The sequence below is a fragment of the Pleurodeles waltl genome, chromosome 4_2 (assembly GCF_031143425.1).
Source record: "Pleurodeles waltl isolate 20211129_DDA chromosome 4_2, aPleWal1.hap1.20221129, whole genome shotgun sequence".
NCBI lineage: Eukaryota > Metazoa > Chordata > Amphibia > Caudata > Salamandridae > Pleurodeles > Pleurodeles waltl.
In genome coordinates this window covers 343,019,820-343,042,194 of record NC_090443.1, presented here as the reverse complement: position 1 = coordinate 343,042,194, position 22,375 = coordinate 343,019,820, and the positions used below count along the sequence as shown (strand labels likewise).

Sequence of the window (22,375 nt, the reverse complement as noted above, 5' to 3'; positions counted from 1 at the left end):
AGATAACCAGTTGGAAATACTTTATTTTACATTATGAAATTTCCCATGTATTTCTAAGCACTTCAAGCGCTGCATGGAAATTAAAACAGCCTGAAAAAGTGCAAAGTAAACAAAGTCGTCCTTTCATGGCATCTTAATTCACAAGTACTCGCATTTGCACCCCCCTGGGAATGCAGTCACGGACCCCCAAGGGGGCGCACCCAAGACCCCTGGCTTAGGACCTCACATATTACATTACTCATGACGTTATTGACATCATCGAGGACATCACTAACGACATTCAATGAATGCGACAGATTGCTATATGCTTTTCATACATGAAGATCTGAGCAAGCATAAGGTGACCATCTGTCCTTGATTTACACAGACGTCCGTGAATTAAATCAATGTCCGTTGTCTGTGATCGATTTCAACAGATGTCATTTGCCAATCATTTTAGAATTTCTGCTAAAAGACAAATGTTAATTTTAACTGTTGAAAAGACTTAAGTGGAAGGGTGCAACATCTGCTGTGATCCCAAGGGAGGGGAAGACAGCTAAACAAGAAGCCAACCTTTTTGCCAGGGTGCCTGCTATCAAAACGTAGTGTAGATACGTGCAGTTGGTTAATCTGCAAATGTGAAGGCAGCTTGGGGAACCAGTGTAGGCGTTAAATGATGGAGTACAGTTTAAGCTTCCTGAAGACAAATATTTATTCTTTTTGAGAGGTATTGTAAGAGTGTTTCAAGCTGAGCTGTGGAGAGTGCTCTTTTAATGGACAGTTATACAACTGTTCGTAGTAGTACAATCTACATATTACTAACATATTTTCACTTTCAAAACACTGTTTTTAACCTAAACTTTGCTCTACATTTTGTGGCAGCCTATCTTGTACTGTGTGCAATGCAACTTTAAAATGACTTACACATTCGCAGTGCATTCTGTGATGGGCAGGGACCTCCTACCGTTAAAAGCGCACAAGTCTCTGGTCTAAGCTGTACCAAACAGGATTCAATTCTGTGCGCCTCTGGTTGCACACAGATACATACTCATTGATCATATTAACCAACAGAGGTTTCATAACATAAAATAGTGTATTTACCAATGATTAGTTTAACATGGATTTGTTTTTAATTTAAGTTGTAGGCTATTTTATATGCAGTTTCTTAACTGTGAAAGATTAACCAAATAGTCACAGAATATTTTGTTCTCTTTAGCCACGCCTTTGACGCCACCTCTATCCTCAATGACCCTGTCCCTATTGCACTCAGGATCATAGTAGTTTGTTTTTTCTCACATATCAAAGTAACCTGTGATCTGTATTTACTTAACACAGTGAGCTAGCACCTGACAGAATTGTACAAAATTCTGTCCCCTTCTGCTAAAGGCAATTGAGAAAAAGAAATTAATCTGGTCAGTGGCTTAATTGCACTGTGACCAGAAACATGGGTTCAAATCCCGGCATACCCGCATGACTAAATTGTGTGATTTCAGTCAAATCATGTGTCCAATTTACTTGATGGTGACATTTGAGAGCACTTTCAAGTACTTCCGTTCAACATGGACATTGTACAAAAACCTCAATTGCATATGCTTTAGAGCTCTGTAATATTCCACCAGCCGTTAAAAAAAATATCGGCTATTAGGTAAAGGACACCAGAAAATTGGTTCACTTTTTTCATGCATAGGTTTGTCAGGAGGGAGGGTTAATAAATGTTTTAAAGTTCATGTTTAAAAAATCCTTCTTAAAATAAATGTCAATGCAACATTGGGATCAATGTATTAATTTGAAACATGTTAAAGAAGTACTTTCTGCTTTATAAAGTATTTTGTTATATTTTTTGTAATTTGCATCCCAAATATTTAGAAGGTTCTGCATGTTCTTTGGCATTTAGGGATGAGCTAGACTACTAGTTCAGATTTGACTAAATAGCACTTTTAAAACCTGGCAAGAAAAGGCAATTGCAATTAACCAGGGCCCAACCTTCCAATGGGACTGGCACTGCCCCTCCATAAGCACTACAACGGACCATCGAACCAGCAGAGTTTGCCAAGGTGGGTGGATGCTGATTCATCTACTGGACAGTGCCTCTTCTGTTTCTGGCCTCTCTACTGAGACTACTCTTCAGCTTCCAAGTATGCAGTACTTTCCGACACTCATGAAGAACCCATCTTGTCTGATAATAGGAATTGTTCTACATTGTTCCTCTCTTCCTTAGTTGTCTTGTACCTAGCAATGGCCCTTTGAATCACTTGCTGCAGATATCCATCTGCTCTTGACTTCATCCTGCTCTTCAGCTTTCTGTCTGGTGTTCCTGCCTCCTAGTTCTGAGAGAAATGTAGAGTTCCTGACACGCTCTAAGGAAGCAGTTGGGTATTCGTGGTGGAGGGTTACTATAGGACAGTTGTGGGTAAATCCCATCCAACACTGGGTGTGACACTTTGCCCACACTATTTGCTCTGCATCAGTATTTTTAGGCTGGTCTTCCCTGTCTTTTTTTGTTGTTCAACTTGTGTGAACTAGCAAAAGGTGAAGAAGTCACTTATCTTGGAGAAGTGGAGAAGTGTGGCTCAATGGTTAGAGCGGCAGACCCTGAAGCAGAGATCTGGCTCAAGACCAGGGTTCAAGTCCCGCTTCGGCAGGTCTTGGGCTCAATTCCCCTTGACCAGATAATTCTCGCCTCGGTGCCTAATCTAATTCATGGGTCCCACTCTGCAACTCTGGGCAATAGCTTGCTTAATCTCCACAACGGCCCCAACAGCGCTTGGATGCCTGGCTTCACCCTGGGGGTGCTCAGGAGTGGGCGCCTCACAGGGAAAAGCCAGGAGGGGTTCCATAGCGGTATGAGTACAGGGCCTTGAGACCCTAACGGGTGAGTAGTGCGCTATACAAGTGCTAATTTACATTTTTTTTTACATCTTAATATTTCTCAAACTGTTTGCCATGGGTATTAGAATGTTTAGAAACAACAAAGTTTGCTGTTACTTTTTATTGAAGAAAGATTGGTTAGATTTGGGTATGGGGGATTCCCTTGACACTTTGCTCAATTTACTGTTGAATAAGGACTTAATGCATGTTCTGAATGTAGCACACCTAGAGGCAGTCTCATGCAGAGCATATTGAATAGATGCAATATAAAAAGTAATAAATTCATTGGTATAGCGGGGTGTGGCCGTTCATCGATGTCTGTAAAACTGACCTTTTGGTCCAGAATTTTTTTTTGTCTTACATTTTGACCCTTTGTCCTGAATTTTTATAGTCCTGCCCTGAATTTGCCTCAAAGCCTAAGGGAGCTCCACCTAGACCCAGTTGACTACCATCTCTGTAATGCTAATGGGCCTAACTTTTTGCAACATACAGGACATAAAGCGTACATGTGAAAGCACCCATTTAATAGGGATTATGCTCCCTTTTTTTTTTTTACTGGTATTTAGGTGCATAAGAAATGTAATGTCCCCGTAGACATTGATGCAGTCAATCATTTTACACATTGTTCAGTCATTTAGTTTTTTACCTCAATTAGAAATAGATGGTAAATAGCTAGTTTAACCTAGAATTTTAAGTCAACTGCTTCACATGTATGCATAGCCACTGATAAGGCATATTTGTAAAAGTACCTTACACACATTCTTGAAAGAAGCAGCATGGCATACACCATTACAAGGCTAGCAATCATTCTGCAACTAGAACAGTTTGTGAATCCCACATTGAATATACATTGTTCAACAATGTATACAGCCTCAGAATTTTCATTGAACCTCTGGAAATAGATACCTGGATCTTATACATCTCCAGTATGTCTAGAAATTGTTGCTGGCACCACATGACAATTCTTTAATGTATGAATGTGCTCAGGAATCCACAGCTAAATAATGTGTTGTAGGCATATGGTTTAGTTTTTCTCACATTTTGGCAACAGGGCTTTGATTTGAGCCACAACCTATTCATAATGAATGCCGGCAACTCTCACTAGTTGTTCTAACCCTGTGCAGGGTTGATTTTTCTCATAGAAATTGATCAGTGCTCTAGAAAGCTAACATGAGGACACGTTTTGAGTTCTCAAACAGTGACAAAGAGCTTTTAGTTTTTTATCCAGTTGATCGCTTGATTATTTGTTGCGTGAATTACTTAAGCATTTTGTAAACTACTACAATTGGGCTATAGTTGGGTTACTTTTGGACACCCTCCCATTGGTGGCCATTTTTGGAGTCTTGTTTATTTTTTTATCAGTCTCCCTCATATCTTCAATTAGTACAGTATCCTCTGTAGGAAGTGCTTTCAATTTTTCAGCTTTGATTCCATCATGATGGTATTAAGGTGGGGCACACTTGTCATAAATACAGAATATTAGTACTTTAGTTGCTCATTAGAACACTGGTAACGCTGCAGTTGATCACAATGGAGTTAACTGGCTGCCTGCTGCTGGTGTTTTAGGTACATGTTTGTCTGCATGCCACAATGTTTTACTAAAAGGAATAAGGAAACTTTTAAGAATTTACTGAAAACGTAAATGTTTCTTTCACCTGCTCTAGCCATTATTTCTAGGACAAACCCGTTTTTTTACTTATTTGTTTTTATTATGGCAGTTTTTTAAGTTTTACACCTTTGCTTCAGTCAAAGGGGCTTGAGGTGTACCACTTATTGATGAACAAGAGCAAGGAGGATTGTGTAAAGCGACAGACAATATTCTCATTTTAGTTCTGGGGACCTTCCATAACCTATATAAGAAAATCATGAGAGAATACATGGTTCATCAAATTCCACCGGAAGACTTGTATTTTACCCATGGTAAAATTGCCTTAGACTGCACCATAATTCTTAAAATTAGTATGGTACCACCCACAAAATATATTATTTGACTCAAATCTGTTACCCATTATATATGCTGTTTTTGTGACCCTCAAAAAGTCTTTCCTAATAAAACGTTTCATTAAAGACCATGTCCTAGAGACCTGTTGTGGGCAACTAATCAAGTGAGGGGGGGGGGGGGGGGGTGTCGGGGGACTGCATACATGCCCAATGGGGTTAGGATCTGCTCACCTTGCCCCATTGATTTTCTGCATGAAGTGTTTGTGTGATACATGGGGCATGTCCCAGAGTCCTGTAATGGCTGCCTCAACATATTATTCAAGTTGTGACCAACCAATCCGGATTGGCTAGTGCCCCCTCCCTTTTTTTCTTTTTTTAAAAGCAGGCAATTGGAGTACATCTGTAGACAAACAATCCATATGTCACTATAATTTGACTGCAAATTTCTTGACTGCTGAATAAATGTACACCATATCACAAAAAGCCTGCTTTTTGAATAAAGTTCTTGCTTTCTGACAAATTTGATGTAATTGTGTTCATCTGTTTTTTTCTATATTTGAGAGCACATTTTCCTATGTGAGTTAAACAAAGAAATTGCACTTTTAGTACACCCCTTTTTTTTTTCTTGACCTCCACTTGACTGATCAGTGAGAAACTGTCCACGAAAGAGCCGAGGTGGATGAACCTTTGCCTGTCGGGTTTTGTCAAATGGCCCCAAACTTATTTGCAAAACAAACGCACTTCCTACAGAAACATAGCTAACTATATTTAGGTTGTATTAAGCTTGTTTGCCCCGCAGGATTTAAAGTCCAGTGACTAAAAGAAAGGGTCCTGATTGGCCAGGTGAGGTTTTTTTCTCTTGGGCCTTTTCAGAACTGTGATACTGATTCAGGTACCACAGTATCAAGGAATCGGAGTTTGCATGTTGCAGTCAACCAAAGTCCTGAAAAATAACATTGGAAATAGCCCATAACAGATGCTGTGGTCAACCGGCATTGTGCAGGATAGAGGTCCATGCAGTAGCCAGCTGGCACTGTGCAGAATAGAGGCCGCTCGCAGTTGTGAGATTGTAATATGTGAGGCCGGAAGCAGTGCATGGCAGGGGTGCAAACTATAGTTAACACTGCTAACTATAAGTGATGAATTCTTGTGTGTTTTTTCTAGTTCAAAACGTTAATGTCACTGACACATTAACCTAAACATAAATTTGCTTCAACCTTTGTTGTTCCGTGTATGTGTGTGTATGTATGTGTATATGTGTGTATATATGTATGTATGTGTGTGTGTGTATATATATATATATATATATGTATATGTATATGTTCGATGGCATGTGTAGCTGCAGATACACATGCTGTGCACTGTTCCTGCCATTTAGTGTTGGACTCTGAGTGTTACAAGTTGTTTTTCTTAGAAGAAGTCTTTTCGAGCCACGGGACCGAGTGACTCCTCCCTTTCGGCTTTTCAGCTCCATTGCGCATGGGCGTCGGCTCCATCTTAGATTGTTTTCTTTCCGCCATTGGGTTCGGACTTGTTCCTCTTCGCTCCGGGTATTTGATTCGGAAAAAGACTAAATTTACCGAAAATCATCGGAATTGTTTTCGATCGCGAAACATCTTACATTGACACCGGCGAAACACCTTCGGTGGCCCTTCGGGGCTCCCGCGCCCAGGCAGGGCCTGGTCGGCCCGACCGCAGAAAACATCGAAGCCTAATGGACCGGACCCCATTCCGATTCTGCCAACAGTGCCACGCCAAGTATCCCTACACGGACCAACACCAGGTCTGTAAACTGTGTTTGTCACCGGACCACCAAGAGGATACTTGTGAGGCCTGTAGGTCCTTTCGATCGAATAAGACCTTGAGGGGTCGAAGAGCGAGGCGACTACAAATGGCGTCAGAGTTCTGAGCACCTCGACGTGGAGGAAGAGGAGATGGCCATCTCCAGCCAAGGTTCCGATTCGGGCGACTCCGATGCAGACCGACCACACACAGCAGGCCATCACGTGAGTACGCCTGCCCCGACCCAAGTCCAGAGTCAGTCCAAAACAAAAGTAAAGGCCTCGGGGACGCCACTGCCGGAAGGCCATGGCTCGACCCACAACAAATCAAACGGTGACCAAGCAACACCTTTGACACCGAAAAAGGCCAAACCCGTGCCGAAATCTTCAGACTCGAGCTATGAAACTGTGTCTGAGAAACCACAACATCAACTCAAGTCAAAGCCTCGAAAGAGTCTTTCGGAGCCGAGGCCTACTGTTAGCATGGGCATTTCGGTGCCGAAAAAAACGGCTTTGGAGCCAAAAATATCCTCGTACACCGAGGAACATGAACTCTCAAAACAACTAAGACACAGATTTGAGGAGGAACTTCACCAAATGGATGAGTTTGATGAAACACAGGCAAGGATACAGATCCATAAGGATACTGGGAAGATCCAAATGGCACCTCCTCTCCAGTTCAAAAGGAAATTGGCTTTCCAAGGACGGTCAGACACTGAGCAGCCAAAGGCTAAAGTGAAGTGCCCATAGAAAAATCTGTCACGCCATTTTTCCCCAGAACATTCTCCTCCGCATTCTCCACAAAGAACAATTTCACCTGTTGCCACACCCATTGCACAGTCACACACACTCACTGTGCAATCGCAAGAAGATACAGACCTCTGGGACCTCTACAATCCCCCTGTGTCGGACAATAGCCCGGAGTGCTATCCTTCGAAACCCTCTCCACCCAAGGATAGCACCTCATTCACTCAAGTCTTGGCCAGGGCTGCCGCATTCCACAATGTGAGCATGGCCACAGAGCCATTGGAGGACGACTTTCTCTTTAATACTTTGTCCACTACGGATGCTTCCTATCAAAGTCTTCCTATGCTCCCAGGCATGCTTAAACATGCCCAACAAATTTTTCAGGAGTCTGTGAAAGGAAGACCCATTACACCACGAGTGGAAAAGAAATACAAGCCACCACCGTCAGACCCACTGTTAATCACACAGCAGCTGCCCCCAGACTCAGTAGTGGTTGGAGCTGCGAGGAAAAGAGCCAACTCGCAGTCATCTGGAGATGCACCACCTCCAGATAAGGAGAGTAAGAAGTTTGACGCAGCAGGAAAGAGAGTAGCGTCACAAGCTGCCAATCAGTGGCGCATAGCAAACTCTCAAGCCCTTCTCTCACGATGTGACCGAGCTCATTGGGATGAGATGAGCGATATCATCCAACATCTCCCCAGGGAATACCAGAAAAGAGCTCAGCAAGTAGTAGAGTAAGGACAAGCAATATTTAATAACCAAATCTGATCCGCATTAGATTCTTCCGACACTGCCGCAAGAACAGTGAACACTGCTGTGACAATTAGACGCCATGCTTGGCTGAGATCCTCAGGTTTCAAACCGGAGATTCAACAGGCTGTCCTCAACATGCCATTCAATCAGCAACAGCTATTTGGCACACAAGTGGACACGGCCATTGAAAAAGGACACGGATTCGGCCAAAGCAATGGGAGTGCTCTACTCGTCCCAATACAGATGGACATTAAAAAAAAAAACGCAGTATAGGGGAGGTTTTAGACCAGTCATCAGAAACATCCACCTCTCAACCAAAACCCACCTACCAATCACAATATCAGAGAGGGGGGTTTCGCGGGTCCTTCAGGGGAAAATTCCAAAGCACAAAGCAGGCCACTAATACCAAGCAGTGACTTGCCCATCACCCTTCCCCAACACACATCACCGGTGGGAGGAAGACTGGGAATGTTCCACAATCAATGGTCAAACATAACAGACATCTGGGTTCTATCAATTATCCAACACGATTGCTGCATAGAATTCACACATTTTCCTCCAGATATTCCACCAAGAGCGCACAAACTGTCGTCGCAACATCTAACACTGTTACAAACAAAGGTGCAGGCACTATTGACAAAACAAGCCATAGAACTAGTGCCTCATCAACAAAAAGGAACCGGGATCTATTCCCTGTACTTCCTTATTCCCAAAAAGGACAAAACACTAAGACCAATTGTAGATCCCAGGACTCAACCTATTCATCAAATCAGAATACTTTCACATGGTGACAATACAAGATGTAGTCCCATTACTAAAACATGGAGAATACATGTCAACACTGGATTTAAAAGATGCTTATTTTCATATACCCATCCATCCATCTCACAGAAAATACCTCAGATTTTTATACAAGGAAAACATTACGAATTCAAGGTATTACCCTTCGGGATAACAACAGCCCCCAGAGTATTTACAAAATGCCTTGCCGTGGTAGCAGCATACATAAGGATAGCTCGACGATTGGCTAATAAAGGCCAACACTCAACAGCAGTGTCAAAACCACACACATTACGTAATAGATACCCTACACACACACTAGGGTTTTCTATAAATTACCAAAAGTCACACTTGCAACCATCCCAAATTCAACATTACTTGGGAGCTACACTCAAAAAACTATTGCAAGTCCAAGCCCACAAAGGGTACAATCATTCCACACCATGGTACCAAAAATACAACCAAATCAGCATTACACAGTCAGATTTGTGATAAAACTCCTAGGCATGATGGCATCCTGCATCGCAATTGTCCCAAACGCAAGGTTACACATGCAGCCCTTGCAGCAGTGCCTTGCAAAACAATGGTCGCAGGCACAGGGTCCACTCCAAGATCTAGTGTTGATAGACCGCCAAACACACTATTCGCTTCAGTGGTGGAACCCTGTAAATTTAAACAAAGGGTGACCTTTTCAAGACCCTGTGTCTCACGCCATTCTCACAACAGACGCATCAATGATTGGGTGAGGAGCACACCTCCACAATCACAATATACAAGGACAGTGGGACAACCAGAAAAAACAGCTACACATAAATCACTTAGAGCTGCTAGCAGTCTTTCTAGCACTAAGTGTTTCAACCTCTTCTAGCTCGCAAACACATTCTTGTCAAAACAGGCAATATGACAACAATGTACTACTTAAACCGGGAGACACACTCCTCACAACTCTGCCTCCTAGCACAAAAAATTTGGCATTGGGCAATTCACAACAATATTTGCCTAATAGCGCAATAAATCCCAGGCATTCACAATCAATTAGCAGACCATCTCAGTCGATCACCAACAAACTCACGAGTGGGAAATACACCCCCAGATACTACAAAAATACTTTTGCCAGTGGGGGACACCAGACATGGATCTGTTCGCCAGAAATCATAATGCAAAATGCCAAGACTTCGCGCCCAGATACCCACACCCTCAGTCCAAGGGCAATGCTCTATGGATCAATTGGTCAGGGATATTTGCTTACGCTTTTCCCCCCTCTCCCACTCATTCCTTTTCTAGTCAACAAACTACATCAAAACAAACTCAAACTAATACTCATAGCACCAACGTGGGCACGCCAACCGTGGTACACCACACTGTTAGACCTCTCAGTAGTACCTCACATCAAACTTCCGACCAGACGAGTTAACACAAACAGATCAGACACCCCAATCCAGCAATGCTCAATCTGGCTCCTGAAGTCTTAGAGTTTGGATATCTAAATCTTCCAAACAAGTGTATGGAAGTCATTAAACAGGCAAGAAAACCTACCACTAGGCATTGCTATGCTAATAAATGGAAAAGATTTGTTTTCACCTGCCAAGCAAAACACATCATACTGTTAGATGCGTCCATACAGGACATCGTAAGCTATTTACTTCACTTACAAAAAGCAAATCTTGCCTTTTCATCCATCAAAATACCCCTCACTGCAATTTCGGCTTACTTGCAAATTAAACACACTAAATCACTATTTAGAATACCAGTCATTAAAGCCTTCATGGAAGGACTAAAGCGGATCATACCTCCAAGAACTCCACTGGTACCCTCATGGAATCCTAATATCGTACTTACACGGCTCACGGGGTCCACCATTTGAACCCATGCATTCTTGTCAAATCCAATTCTTAGCTACGAGAAATGCCACTTTCCAAGTTATCACTTCACTACGAAGAGTTAGTGAAATACAGGATTTCACTATTGAGGAACCCTTTATACAAGTGCACAAACATAAAGTGGTTCTCCGCACAAATCCAAAATTTCTACCAAGTCATTTCACCGTTTCATTTAAACCAAACAGTGGACCTCCCAGTCTTCTTCCCACAGCCAGACTCAGTAGCAGAAAGAGCACTGCATACATTAGACATAAAAAGAGCTCTAATGTACTATATAGACAGAACAAAAACATTTCGTAAAACTAAACAATTGTTCGCATTCCAGAAACCCCATGCTGGTAACCCTATATCCAAACAAGGCTTAGCCAGATGGATAGTTAAATGCATACAAACGTGTTACCTAAAAGCTAAAAGAGAACTACTCATTAGACCAAAGGCTCACTCCACTAGAAAGAAAGGAGCAACAATGGCCTTTCTGGGTAACATACCAATGGCAGAGATTTGTAAGGCAGCCACTTGGTCCACACCTCATACTTTTACCAAACACTACTGTGTGGATGCGTTAGCAACACAACAAGCCGCTGTAGGACAGGCTGTACTAAGAACATTATTTCAAACAACTTCAACTCCTACAGGCTGACCACCGCTTTTGGGAGGATTACTGCTTTGTAGTCTATGCATAGCATGTGTATCTGCAGTTACACATGCCATCGAACGGAAAATGTCACTTACCCAGTGTACATCTGTTTGTGGCATGTTCCGCTGCAGATTCACATGCGCCCTCCCACCTCCCCGGGAGCCTGTGGCCGTTTAAGTTGTAATTTGAAATTGTATATATATGTAAATAAACATTCCTTTAGCGAAAGCTATGTACATACATATCTATTCCATTGCATGAACATCTTTACTATTCTCATTCTACCACTCCTACCTTACCCTCTGCGGAAAAACCATCTAAGATGGAGTCGATGCCCATGCGCAATGGAGCCAAAAGGGAGGAGTTACTTGGTCCCGTGACTCGAAAAGACTTCTTCGAAGAAAAACAACTTGTAACACTCCGAGCACAACGCTAGATGATAAGAACAGTGCACAGCATATGAATCTGCAGCGGAACATGCCACGAACAGATGTACACTGGGTAAGTGACATTTTCCATATGGTGTGTGTGTATATATCTGTGTGTTTGTATATATCTGTGTGTTTGTATATATCTGTGTGTGTGTGTATATATCTGTGTGTGTGTATATATCTGTGTGTGTATGTATGTGTGTGTGTGTGTATATATATATATATATATATATATATATATATATATATATATATATATATATATATATATATATATATATCCTTTCAGATTTTGCCCTCGAAGCGAAAACGCACTCAGACAGGTAATTATTATTTATTTCAGCTTAAATCCGACTTGTAACAAAGGGAGCATTCTGTCTCTTCCTGACGCGTTTCAGGCCATCACAGCCCTTGTTCACAGGATCACAAGTGTGAAATCTGCACCTTCGTTGTTCTGAAACTAAAACCTCATGCAAATTACGATTCATTGTGTGATGGCCTGAAACGCGTCAGGAAGAGACAGAATGCTCCCTTTGTTACAAGTCGGATTTAAGCTGAAATAAATAATAATTACCTGTCTGTGAGTGCGTTTTCGCTTTGAGGGCAAAATCTGAAAGGATATATTCTGGCAGCCCAGCCAGGAAGACTGCACCGCCATAGTGATGTGATTTATGGGCCTGCTCGGTTTTGGAAGTTGAGAAAAACCGGATTGCAGGACAACAGGTACAGCAATGAAAAAATTTATTGCATCTGACTTTTAAAATTGGGAAACCCATGGCAGGGTTTTAACTGTGTGTAAATTAAGTGTGACCTAGGCACACCCACTAGAGGGAAAGGACTAACGTTGCTGAACTTGGAATCCCAGCATGCATATCCAATGACTCATTGTGAGGCTCACCTAATCGTAATTTGCATGAGGTTTTAGTTTCAGAACAACGAAGGTGCAGATTTCACACTTGTGATCCTGTGAACAAGGGCTGTGATGGCCTGAAACGCGTCAGGAAGAGACAGAATGCTCCCTTTGTTACAAGTCGGATTTAAGCTGAAATAAATAATAATTACCTGTCTGTGAGTGCGTTTTCGCTTCGAGGGCAAAATCTGAAAGGATATATTCTGGCAGCCCAGCCAGGAAGACTGCACCGCCATAGTGATGTGATTTATGGGCCTGCTCGGTTTTGGAAGTTGAGAAAAACCGGATTGCAGGACAACAGGTACAGCAATGAAAAAATGTATTGCATCTGACTTTTAAAATTGGGAAACCCATGGCAGGGTTTTAACTGTGTGTAAATTAAGTGTGACCTAGGCACACCCACTAGAGGGAAAGGACTAACGTTGCTGAACTTGGAATCCCAGCATGCATATCCAATGACTCATTGTGAGGCTCACCGGAGAGCAATAATCGTAATTTGCATGAGGTTTTAGTTTCAGAACAACGAAGGTGCAGATTTCACACTTGTGATCCTGTGAACAAGGGCTGTGATGGCCTGAAACGCGTCAGGAAGAGACAGAATGCTCCCTTTGTTACAAGTCGGATTTAAGCTGAAATAAATAATAATTACCTGTCTGTGAGTGCGTTTTCGCTTCGAGGGCAAAATCTGAAAGGATATATTCTGGCAGCCCAGCCAGGAAGACTGCACCGCCATAGTGATGTGATTTATGGGCCTGCTCGGTTTTGGAAGTTGAGAAAAGCGGATTGCAGGACAACAGGTACAGCAATGAAAAAATGTATTGCATCTGACTTTTAAAATTGGGAAACCCATGGCAGGGTTTTAACTGTGTGTAAATTAAGAGTGACCTAGGCACACCCACTAGAGGGAAAGGACTAACGTTGCTGAACTTGGAATCCCAGCATGCATATCCAATGACTCATTGTGAGGCTCACCGGAGAGCAATAATCGTAATTTGCATGAGGTTTTAGTTTCAGAACAACGAAGGTGCAGATTTCACACTTGTGATCCTGTGAACAAGGGCTGTGATGGCCTGAAACGCGTCAGGAAGAGACAGAATGCTCCCTTTGTTACAAGTCGGATTTAAGTTGAAATAAATAATAATTACCTGTCTGTGAGTGCGTTTTCGCTTCGAGGGCAAAATCTGAAAGGATATATATATATATATATATATATATATATATATATATATATATATATATATATATATATATATATATATATATATATATATATATATATATATATATATATATATATATATAATAGATTTCCCCCTTCCAACCCAAAAAAAGGTGAGTGACGTTATGGTTGGCTATCTTAATAAGATCTCACCTTTATTAAAAAATTGTAAGGAAAAAAAACTGAAGTTAAAGAAAAGTTATAGTTAGGTAATGGAATAAGGTATAGTTTAGTCAACAAACTATAACTCCCTCGTGCACTGCTTATGGCCTCGCATATTAAATCGCTCATTACATGACTAAATTATTTTATTGCTGTTTTTATTAGGTAAACACTTTAAAGCCATCTGTAATATATTTTAATTCATGGCATGCGAGGTAAGGGTGTTATCAACTCATACTTTTTATGTCAAACCAGTTGGGTGGCTTAGGGGTTCGAAGTATACACACATCCGTTCATTTACCCACAAACCAGCCTTCAGTGGTTTTAAACTAATCTCACCCCACAGTCTGAGGTGCAGATTGGAATTCACATTCACACTGTGCCATTTAAGCTTAATATTTCAGAGAAAAGTGAAATTATTTCAGGAACTGTTCTCGTTGGGGAAGGCTAACACAGCAGTGGAAGGGTTGGTGGACTTCTTCCTAGTAAGGAGATCGTAGTTTGCACAAGAGGCTCTTAACATCTTAGTTTTCCTTATCGGAAAACTGTTTCTCTTTCAAGAGGGGGAATGGCCAGACACATCAGTATCAGTCTTGTTAAGCTGAATCTTTTGTGGGCTGAGTAAGAGCGAGGATTAAGGTTGTCTTGTGATAAATTGACACATTACCTGAATTCAGTGCAGTCTACCTCCTTAGCTCAAAGCAATGTCAGACATTTCTGCAGTCTGTCCTTGACTTTCGTACGTTGCATTGAAAGCCTGGCCTCCCAGCCATTTGGGTCTTCGGATGCGCTTAAATTTGAATGGACTCAACCAAAATCATGTGAATCCTCCTTTGTTCATACTTTAGTAGCCTAGTACCTTAGCTTCCTCAGTGTAATAGTACATTTTGGCAATGGTCCAAGTTCTTTATTTGCTTCTTGCTTGCATCTAAATATTTTGTTCAATAGTTTGTGAACCATTTGCCTGATTGCCATTCATTATGTGCTGCTTGCAACTTTTTGGTCCCTTCCTTTGTTTTTGACTACTTGTGTGACACATAGATAATGATGATGCGCACAAGTTTCAGACAGTGAAATGTATTTAATCCCTTACTATACAAATGTACCTACATAACCCATTCACTGTTTCCCCTGCAGGCAAAACTCAAGGGGTTGCTCTGTCCTCTGAAGCAAGAGATTGAATATAAATGCCAAGAACAACATCAGCATAAAACCATGATGGTGAGTAATAGTCACGATTGTCGCAGAGTTCCTGGTTCACAGCAAATTGTAGAGTGAAAGTATGCCTTTGCTGAATCCTCAACCAGCACCATGGGCTGAAGAATCTAGTAAGAAACCTTAGCAGCTGTGGGGATAACTTAACTCACCCTTTTAATTTCTGCAAATAATTTGATTGATGTAAGTTATTTGTAGGGATTACTTGCAGCACACCATGCTAGGTACTTGGTCAACCCATTGTGTTCAAACTCCTTGAGTCAACTTTAAGTTGAGATAACTTCAACAATTACAGAATCCATATCTTTTTATAGAAATCCACTTTCATAGACTTTTTAGATAAAGTTGAGGAAAAAGAAGGACCAGATAAACTAAAGAGCAGGCTAAACAGAGAGCCACCCATTTGAAAGGGAGATTTAGGCTACCGGTTAGTAGTAATTGTGGTGCGCAAGGGTGCTCTAGTAGCACAGCATGTCTCTTAAGCAAATGAGCAGAGAAAATGCAACCAAGACTGGCGAGAATAGTGATGAGATGCATAAGGAAGACCTCAGAAGTGCCACTCTGACCCATCAATGCTACTATTGGACATCATATATGAACTAGCAACCACCAGATCAAACAAATTAGAGTCCTAGATCACTGTAGCCTGCATAGTAGGGGGCTGCTTTCAAAGAATACGGTCTCCAGGCCATTCCATTCTTGACGTAGAAGGCAATTACCAGTAATATACAAAATACGTAAGGGTCCAACAATACTGAACTGCAGTCATTCAAACTCTTACACTTGTCATACATGTTTGTGAGTAGCCGAAAGCCAGTAAACTGGCTTATAAAAACTTTACTATCCATGACCAATCACAGGCTACAAAACGAAAAGGAGAAATTAGTCTGAAGGGAGAGTGCTACCCTCTGTGGGAGAAATAAATTTTGGGACGAAATTTGAACATCCTTTGAGACCCCTGGAAGGGAAGTTGATGGTTTCACATGCAAAATACCCTAAAGAAGAATGGAAGATATGCGGGTAGCTTCACAGAAAAAATTAACACCTATTGTGGGAGGTGGCAGAAAGAATGACTGAAGAAAAAAAAAAGAACATGTTACATAAATGGAAAAATTGACCATGTGAAGGATAATACACTCGTAAGTGTCTGTGAATGGTCAAAAATGACTGATCAAGGTGATTGTGTGGTTCCAGATTCACACTTTCAATGTTATATTAAATGTTCTGGTGCGTGGTAATTGCCTATTGGGCGAAAAGAGAATATGTAAAATGGCAAAGATTTTTTATGTACATCTGAAGTTGTTTTTACTGAATGAAAACTTTAACAGTTGCAGTACTGTGACAAAGGTATGTCGTAATCTTTTGTCAGTATTTGCAAAGTACAAATCTGCTGCTGGTACGACTTCAGGATCCTATGGCAAACTTTGTACTTGTATTTTAAGACTGTTGTTGAGTGCCCGCTGAGACCAGAGGCTCTGCTTCCAATTTCAGTGGTATTGTGGCAACCTCTAAAAGAGAAATACAAATACAGTTTGCTAGGGAAATGATGTCCCCTCCTAAAACTACAGGTGTCGAACGATGCTGCGATTGATGAAAACAGATGTCTGTCTCTGACCTGCATGTTGTGTAGCTTTGTAATTTGGGCTTGGGAGGTGACTTGAAAGGTCTCAGAAGTGAAGCAGTATGTTGCTGAACACAAGTAGTCAGTGGCCTCATGTAAGTCCGTTCTAAGTCGAGGGCACCTACTCTCTCCCGCTTCTGGAAGAGGTCAACTTCGCAGTCCATGCTCCAGAAAGTCAAAATCAAAGTTCAAGGCAAGCACAAAAGAACAAAGCAGGACTTGGCCCCATTCTGCCCCACAATATTCAAAGAGAAGGCATGAGGGCTTCATGTTGTGAGTCGATCTACCAGATGCCTGCAGAACTGATTCCACAGTTGAACTTGGTGTGACCTGAATTTCTCAGGCTAACAGCAATGCCCCAGCAAATTGATTACTTTAAGGGGGCCATGCTGCAGTTATTTGATGATCTTCAGGCTCAGTCTACTGTGGTTTCCAGCCCCAAGGATTCGTAAGGACCCATAGTCCGATTACAATTGGTGGATCTGTCCTCTGTGCAGTCTTACCTGATTGGACCTGCAACGTGCTCCATACTCACTCTAGTGTAGGCTTCTATCCCAGGGCTATGACCTACCTCTGTCCTTCCCTTATTTATGCACGTGCGCTGGCACTGCAGGAGAATCTAGTACAGGTTCTGCTGTCTGATCCCAAACTGACTTCAGCCTGATGCCGACTGATGCCTACTAAAAAATTGACCAAATGGTCACCGTACATCCTCACTCTGATTCAATGCCTTCATTAGGGTGGATACACTGTTGAAGGCTTAATTGTTTCCGGTACCGGATCTAGCCAAAGCTTCCCACCACCCAGAGATGCTGATGGAAATGATTTACCCCCTCATTGTGATAATTTTTGGATGGACTTTCAAGAGGCCAGTGGGTTTGATTTCCTGATACAGGGTTAAACTCGCCTTTTGTGGTCCAGTGTGTTAACTGCATGTATTAAAGGGCAGTAAACCATGCATATCATTGGACATTGTAGGATTCAATACTGACGTATACTTATCGCTAAGTAAAGGCATTAGATGGCCTAATTGGAGCATTATTGGTAATCACTCACTTTTACATCATTTCATAGCATAAACCTGAATCCACAAAGCTTTGATAATCTGAAATTTAGTATTATAATGCCATTTCTTAGTTTCCTATCGGAGAGTGGGTCAAATAATAGAATAGTGGCATTAGTTAGTACTTCTCTTAGTGAATGTAGTTGATGATGCTTTTCAGCAATAAATTCTAATGGGCCAAAGGGCCATTATGCAAGTTGTGACTCCTAAAGGACAATGTCCCAATAGCAAATAAAGACAATCTTCGAAGGACAATATTCAAAGTCAAAACAATAAGGGTTTAATAAAAATTCAGAATTATTTCAGAAATCAAAATGGATAGTTCATCCTGAAATTCAGTAATTCATAATATGCAAGAAAAAAAACTCCAGGTATTGGTGCCAAATGACAATCCGACATGGAATTCAGAAAGCTCTGGCACACACCCCAGTAGTGGCACCTTTTTATAGGTTCTGCAGAGTAGAGAATCATGCCCTCGACACAACTTGAGGTGGTAGCATAGGGCTGAACTAAGTTACCTTAACAGCGCAAAAATTGTTACATAAAATAAGCTACTCTTAAAACCACCCAAATTATGAATAAGAATTATTCTCTTTACCGTACATAGAAGGGGAAATCACATTGTGTGATGAAACAAACCATTTAAAAATCAATACTCAATGCAGTTGTGGCTGCAGGCAGTTTTGGTAACCTATCAGAAAACCTCTGGCAAGCTACCTCTCTACAGCACATTAGTTGGAAAATTGCTAATAAACAACACCACGCAAAGTTTAAGTTGAAGAAATGGTCAGAGAAGGCTACAAATAGTTTTAATAGTAGGGGGTTAATATTCTTTTTAACTACCCACCACCCAATCACCAAACCATTTACCATTTTTTGCAATTTATTTTCCAGTTGTACTAAACCATAAACCAGTCCTTTTCCATACAACCTCCCCAAATTATAGTTTCATTTAAAATATTAGTTAATTAATATCAGTAATTAGCATGCTTGTATCGGGCACAGATGTGCAACATTACTGGACCTTTATTACATGGCACACACCACCTTGTTTTGCGAGTAAACTTTACAATACCATGCATTTTTGAATAACCATTGCATAATCATTTCTTAATTTTGGTTAATGAACCTGCATTATTAGCCAACTGATTCACTAAGGTAGACCACTTCCTAATCTTAACATTATTCAAACCCACACAAATAGGAGAAGTTAACACCAAAATGATAAGCACTTGTCCGAATCCACATTTCACTCTTTTGACTCACTTCACTTGCATGATCGCATTTGAAAAACTAATGCCTAAATAGCAAGAACATGTCCATTTATTTGTAATGCTAAAATAAGCTGTTACCACAGATGTGACAAATGCCCCTAAATATGGGCCATCACCAGCATATAATCTTTACCTATCATACATTAGGAACTACACTCACTCACTCCAGTATCCTCTGAAGAATCATTTTTCTCTCTCATCAGACTCCTTTTCTTCTCCTGACTATTTCTAAGTCTAGGATGCATCTTTGAATTTCTAAATCTCTCTTCAACCTCTTCCTGCAAATTAACTTCTGCAATCTTTTCTAATTTTCAAAAGAGAAACTTATAATGAAAAGTTGATTATAAGGTAACTTTGCATTTTAATTCTCTCCAATTTAAAAACATTGAGAAACATCATTGTGTTTTCTTCCTCCAATACTGATTTGTCAAAGACTTTTAAGTGTTAAATACCTTATTGCTTCAATTCTTCACCTCTGTGCCCTGGGTTATAAATCTGAATCCAGCACTGCTTCTGATCAGGACTGCTATCTGCAGCCTGATGATAACAATGTAAAATAAACACAGCCTTACCTTAACTTTAAAAGAAAAAATGTGACCCTGTGCTTATTTAAAAATGAACTCCAGACTGTGAGCTACTCTGAAGGCGTCTGGGAGCTACTGGTAGCTCGCAATTGACTAGTTGGAGACACCTGGTTTAGACTCACTAATATGCCTATCAACTTCGAAAACTAAACAAGATACAAAAATTTCAAAAGCGTTATACAGCCTTTTCTAGAATTTGTTGTGCAGGCAGAATAACAAATGTAGATAAAAGTAAAGCACAAGTTTCGTCTATAAGATTCAATGCAGACACAACTATCTTCAGTTGGATAGTAAAGGTACAATACTAATCTTCAAAAGTAAGCATTATCTATTAATGCAGGCATCAGATAACTTCTTGTAATTCAGTTCTAACTTAAGAGTTCCGAGACAGAAATCAATAGTCTGTGAGATCAATATCTTTCTTCAGTGGTTCAATGTTTATCAAATACGTCCATTCAGGAGCTGTGCAATTCCTGTGACTGAATCAGTCATTCAGATCTTCCTGTTACAGATCATTTTTCTCAATTTCTTTGAACTGTCAATTTTTACAACTCTTCTTACACCTTTAGACCAACTGTCTTGTATCAAGGTTCCATCTTCAATTAGATTTGTTTTTCTTGCCTCATTTTCATTTGTTTCTTGACTTACACAACTTGCAACTGGAATACCTTGAACTGCTCTTGGGGTTTTCAATGTTTTTAAAGTTTGTTCTTTTTGATGATCTTGTTCTTCTTGAACTTGTTGTTTTTTCCCCTCTGGATCAATGTAACGAACTTGACCTTCTGCTTTGTCAGTGCTTCTTGATGTTCAGTCGTCACTCATTGCATGAAATGCTTGTATCCAATGAAGCAGTCCTCCACACTTATGAGCAGTATTTCTCCCCACAATCACTTGAAAGGGTCTTTACAACATAGTTACAAACATGTTTTTCTCACATGCTTCTTTGCCACAACCTAGTCACTAGACTCTACAATATTTAGCATGCCTTATAATTGCAATCAGTTCTGCCACTTTTGTTGAAGGTACATTGCACCAGTATGATGCTTCCATAATATATGCTTTTGTGCAAACTGCATTTGCTGTTTGAAGAATTCCATGATGGTCTTGCAGACAAGAACCATCCAGAAATAAAATCAAACCATCTGATTTGCGTTAGATTTTGAGTAACCAATGTTGGTTGGTGCACAATTCTGTCACATCAATAGTGTTGGCCCTTTTCATCTATTTTATTGTTTAGTTCCTTACTTGGCAGTGACAGGTGTTGCAGAATCAGAGTACTGTGATTTGAACTGAAATATTCTCTGCTACAAGAATAGTTTGCTAATATTTAGTTGGGCGATTGCTGATTTGGACACATAGGTGGTCATTCTGACCCTGGCGGTCTTTGACCGCCAGGGCGGAGGACCGCGGGAGCACCGCCGACAGGCCGGCGGTGCTCCAATGGGGATTCCGACCGCGGCGGTAAAGCCGCGGTCGGACCGGCACCACTGGCGGGGTCCCGCCAGTGTACCGCGGCCCCATTGAATCCTCCGCGGCGGCGCAGCTTGCTGCACCGCCGCGGGGATTCCGACCCCCCCCCTACCGCCATCCAGATCCCGGCGGTCGGACCGCCGAGATCCGGATGGCGGTAGGGGGGGTCGCGGGGCCCCTGGGGGCCCCTGCAGTGCCCATGCCACTGGCATGGGCATTGCAGGGGCCCCCGTAAGAGGGCCCCTACATGTATTTCACTGTCTGCTGCGCAGACAGTGAAATACGCGACGGGTGCAACTGCACCCGTCGCACAGCTTCCACTCCGCCGGCTCGATTCCGAGCCGGCTTCATCGTGGAAGCCTCTTTCCCGCTGGGCTGGCTGGCGGTCTGAAGGCGACCGCCCGCCAGCCCAGCGGGAAAGTCAGAATTACCGCCGCGGTCTTTCGACCGCGGAACGGTAACCTGACGGCGGGACTTTGGCGGGCGGCCTCCGCCGCCCGCCAAGGTCAGAATGAGGGCCATAGTCAGCATCTTACAGTGTCTCAATTAAATGTGGGACCAAGACAATAAGGGTATATCCCACAACAATTAATTCATTCTGTACAAAATAAAAACAGCTAATAAAGTATTACTGGCAACGCTTTTCAGGCACCCAGGGAGCACAGAGGCCACCACATCTAGTGTAGCAGAAAAATATGCAATGTCCTGCTTTGCCTCCTGCAGTATGACCGAAAGTGCACACCTTTCTCTTTCATGACAGAATAAGTAAAAATCGTTTTCATAAGTTGACACACCTAGAGTGAGGGTGCTACAAAACCTGTCTGAACTCCCGGAAGGCTTGCATACATTAATTATACCAAGGTAGTGGGGCACTATTCAGTCACATAAGCTTCATTCTTTCAAAAAGACAACCATCAAAGCATAAAATCACAACAATCCAAGATATACACACACAATAAATACAAAGATATAAAAGTTTAAGAAGTGTCACTAATAAAGTGCATTTTTAAAAAGCGATATCGTATATGCCATGCGTCCACAAGGAACTTGCTAACCGCAC

At 41.6% G+C, this 22,375-nt stretch overlaps 1 protein-coding gene across 4 annotated transcripts in view; it reads left to right on the top strand.

The window, feature by feature from the left end:
* The window catches only part of LOC138294138 (E3 ubiquitin-protein ligase TRIM39-like), a 431,514-nt gene that overhangs the window by 175,484 nt on the left and 233,655 nt on the right, over nt 1-22,375 (top strand). For all 4 annotated transcript variants that reach the window (XM_069233336.1, XM_069233333.1, XM_069233334.1 and 1 more), the window contains one exon: nt 15,226-15,309. In XM_069233336.1, the coding sequence (XP_069089437.1) occupies nt 15,304-15,309 (6 nt within the window). In that variant the 5' untranslated portion in view covers nt 15,226-15,303. The remainder of the gene's footprint in view (nt 1-15,225; nt 15,310-22,375) is intronic.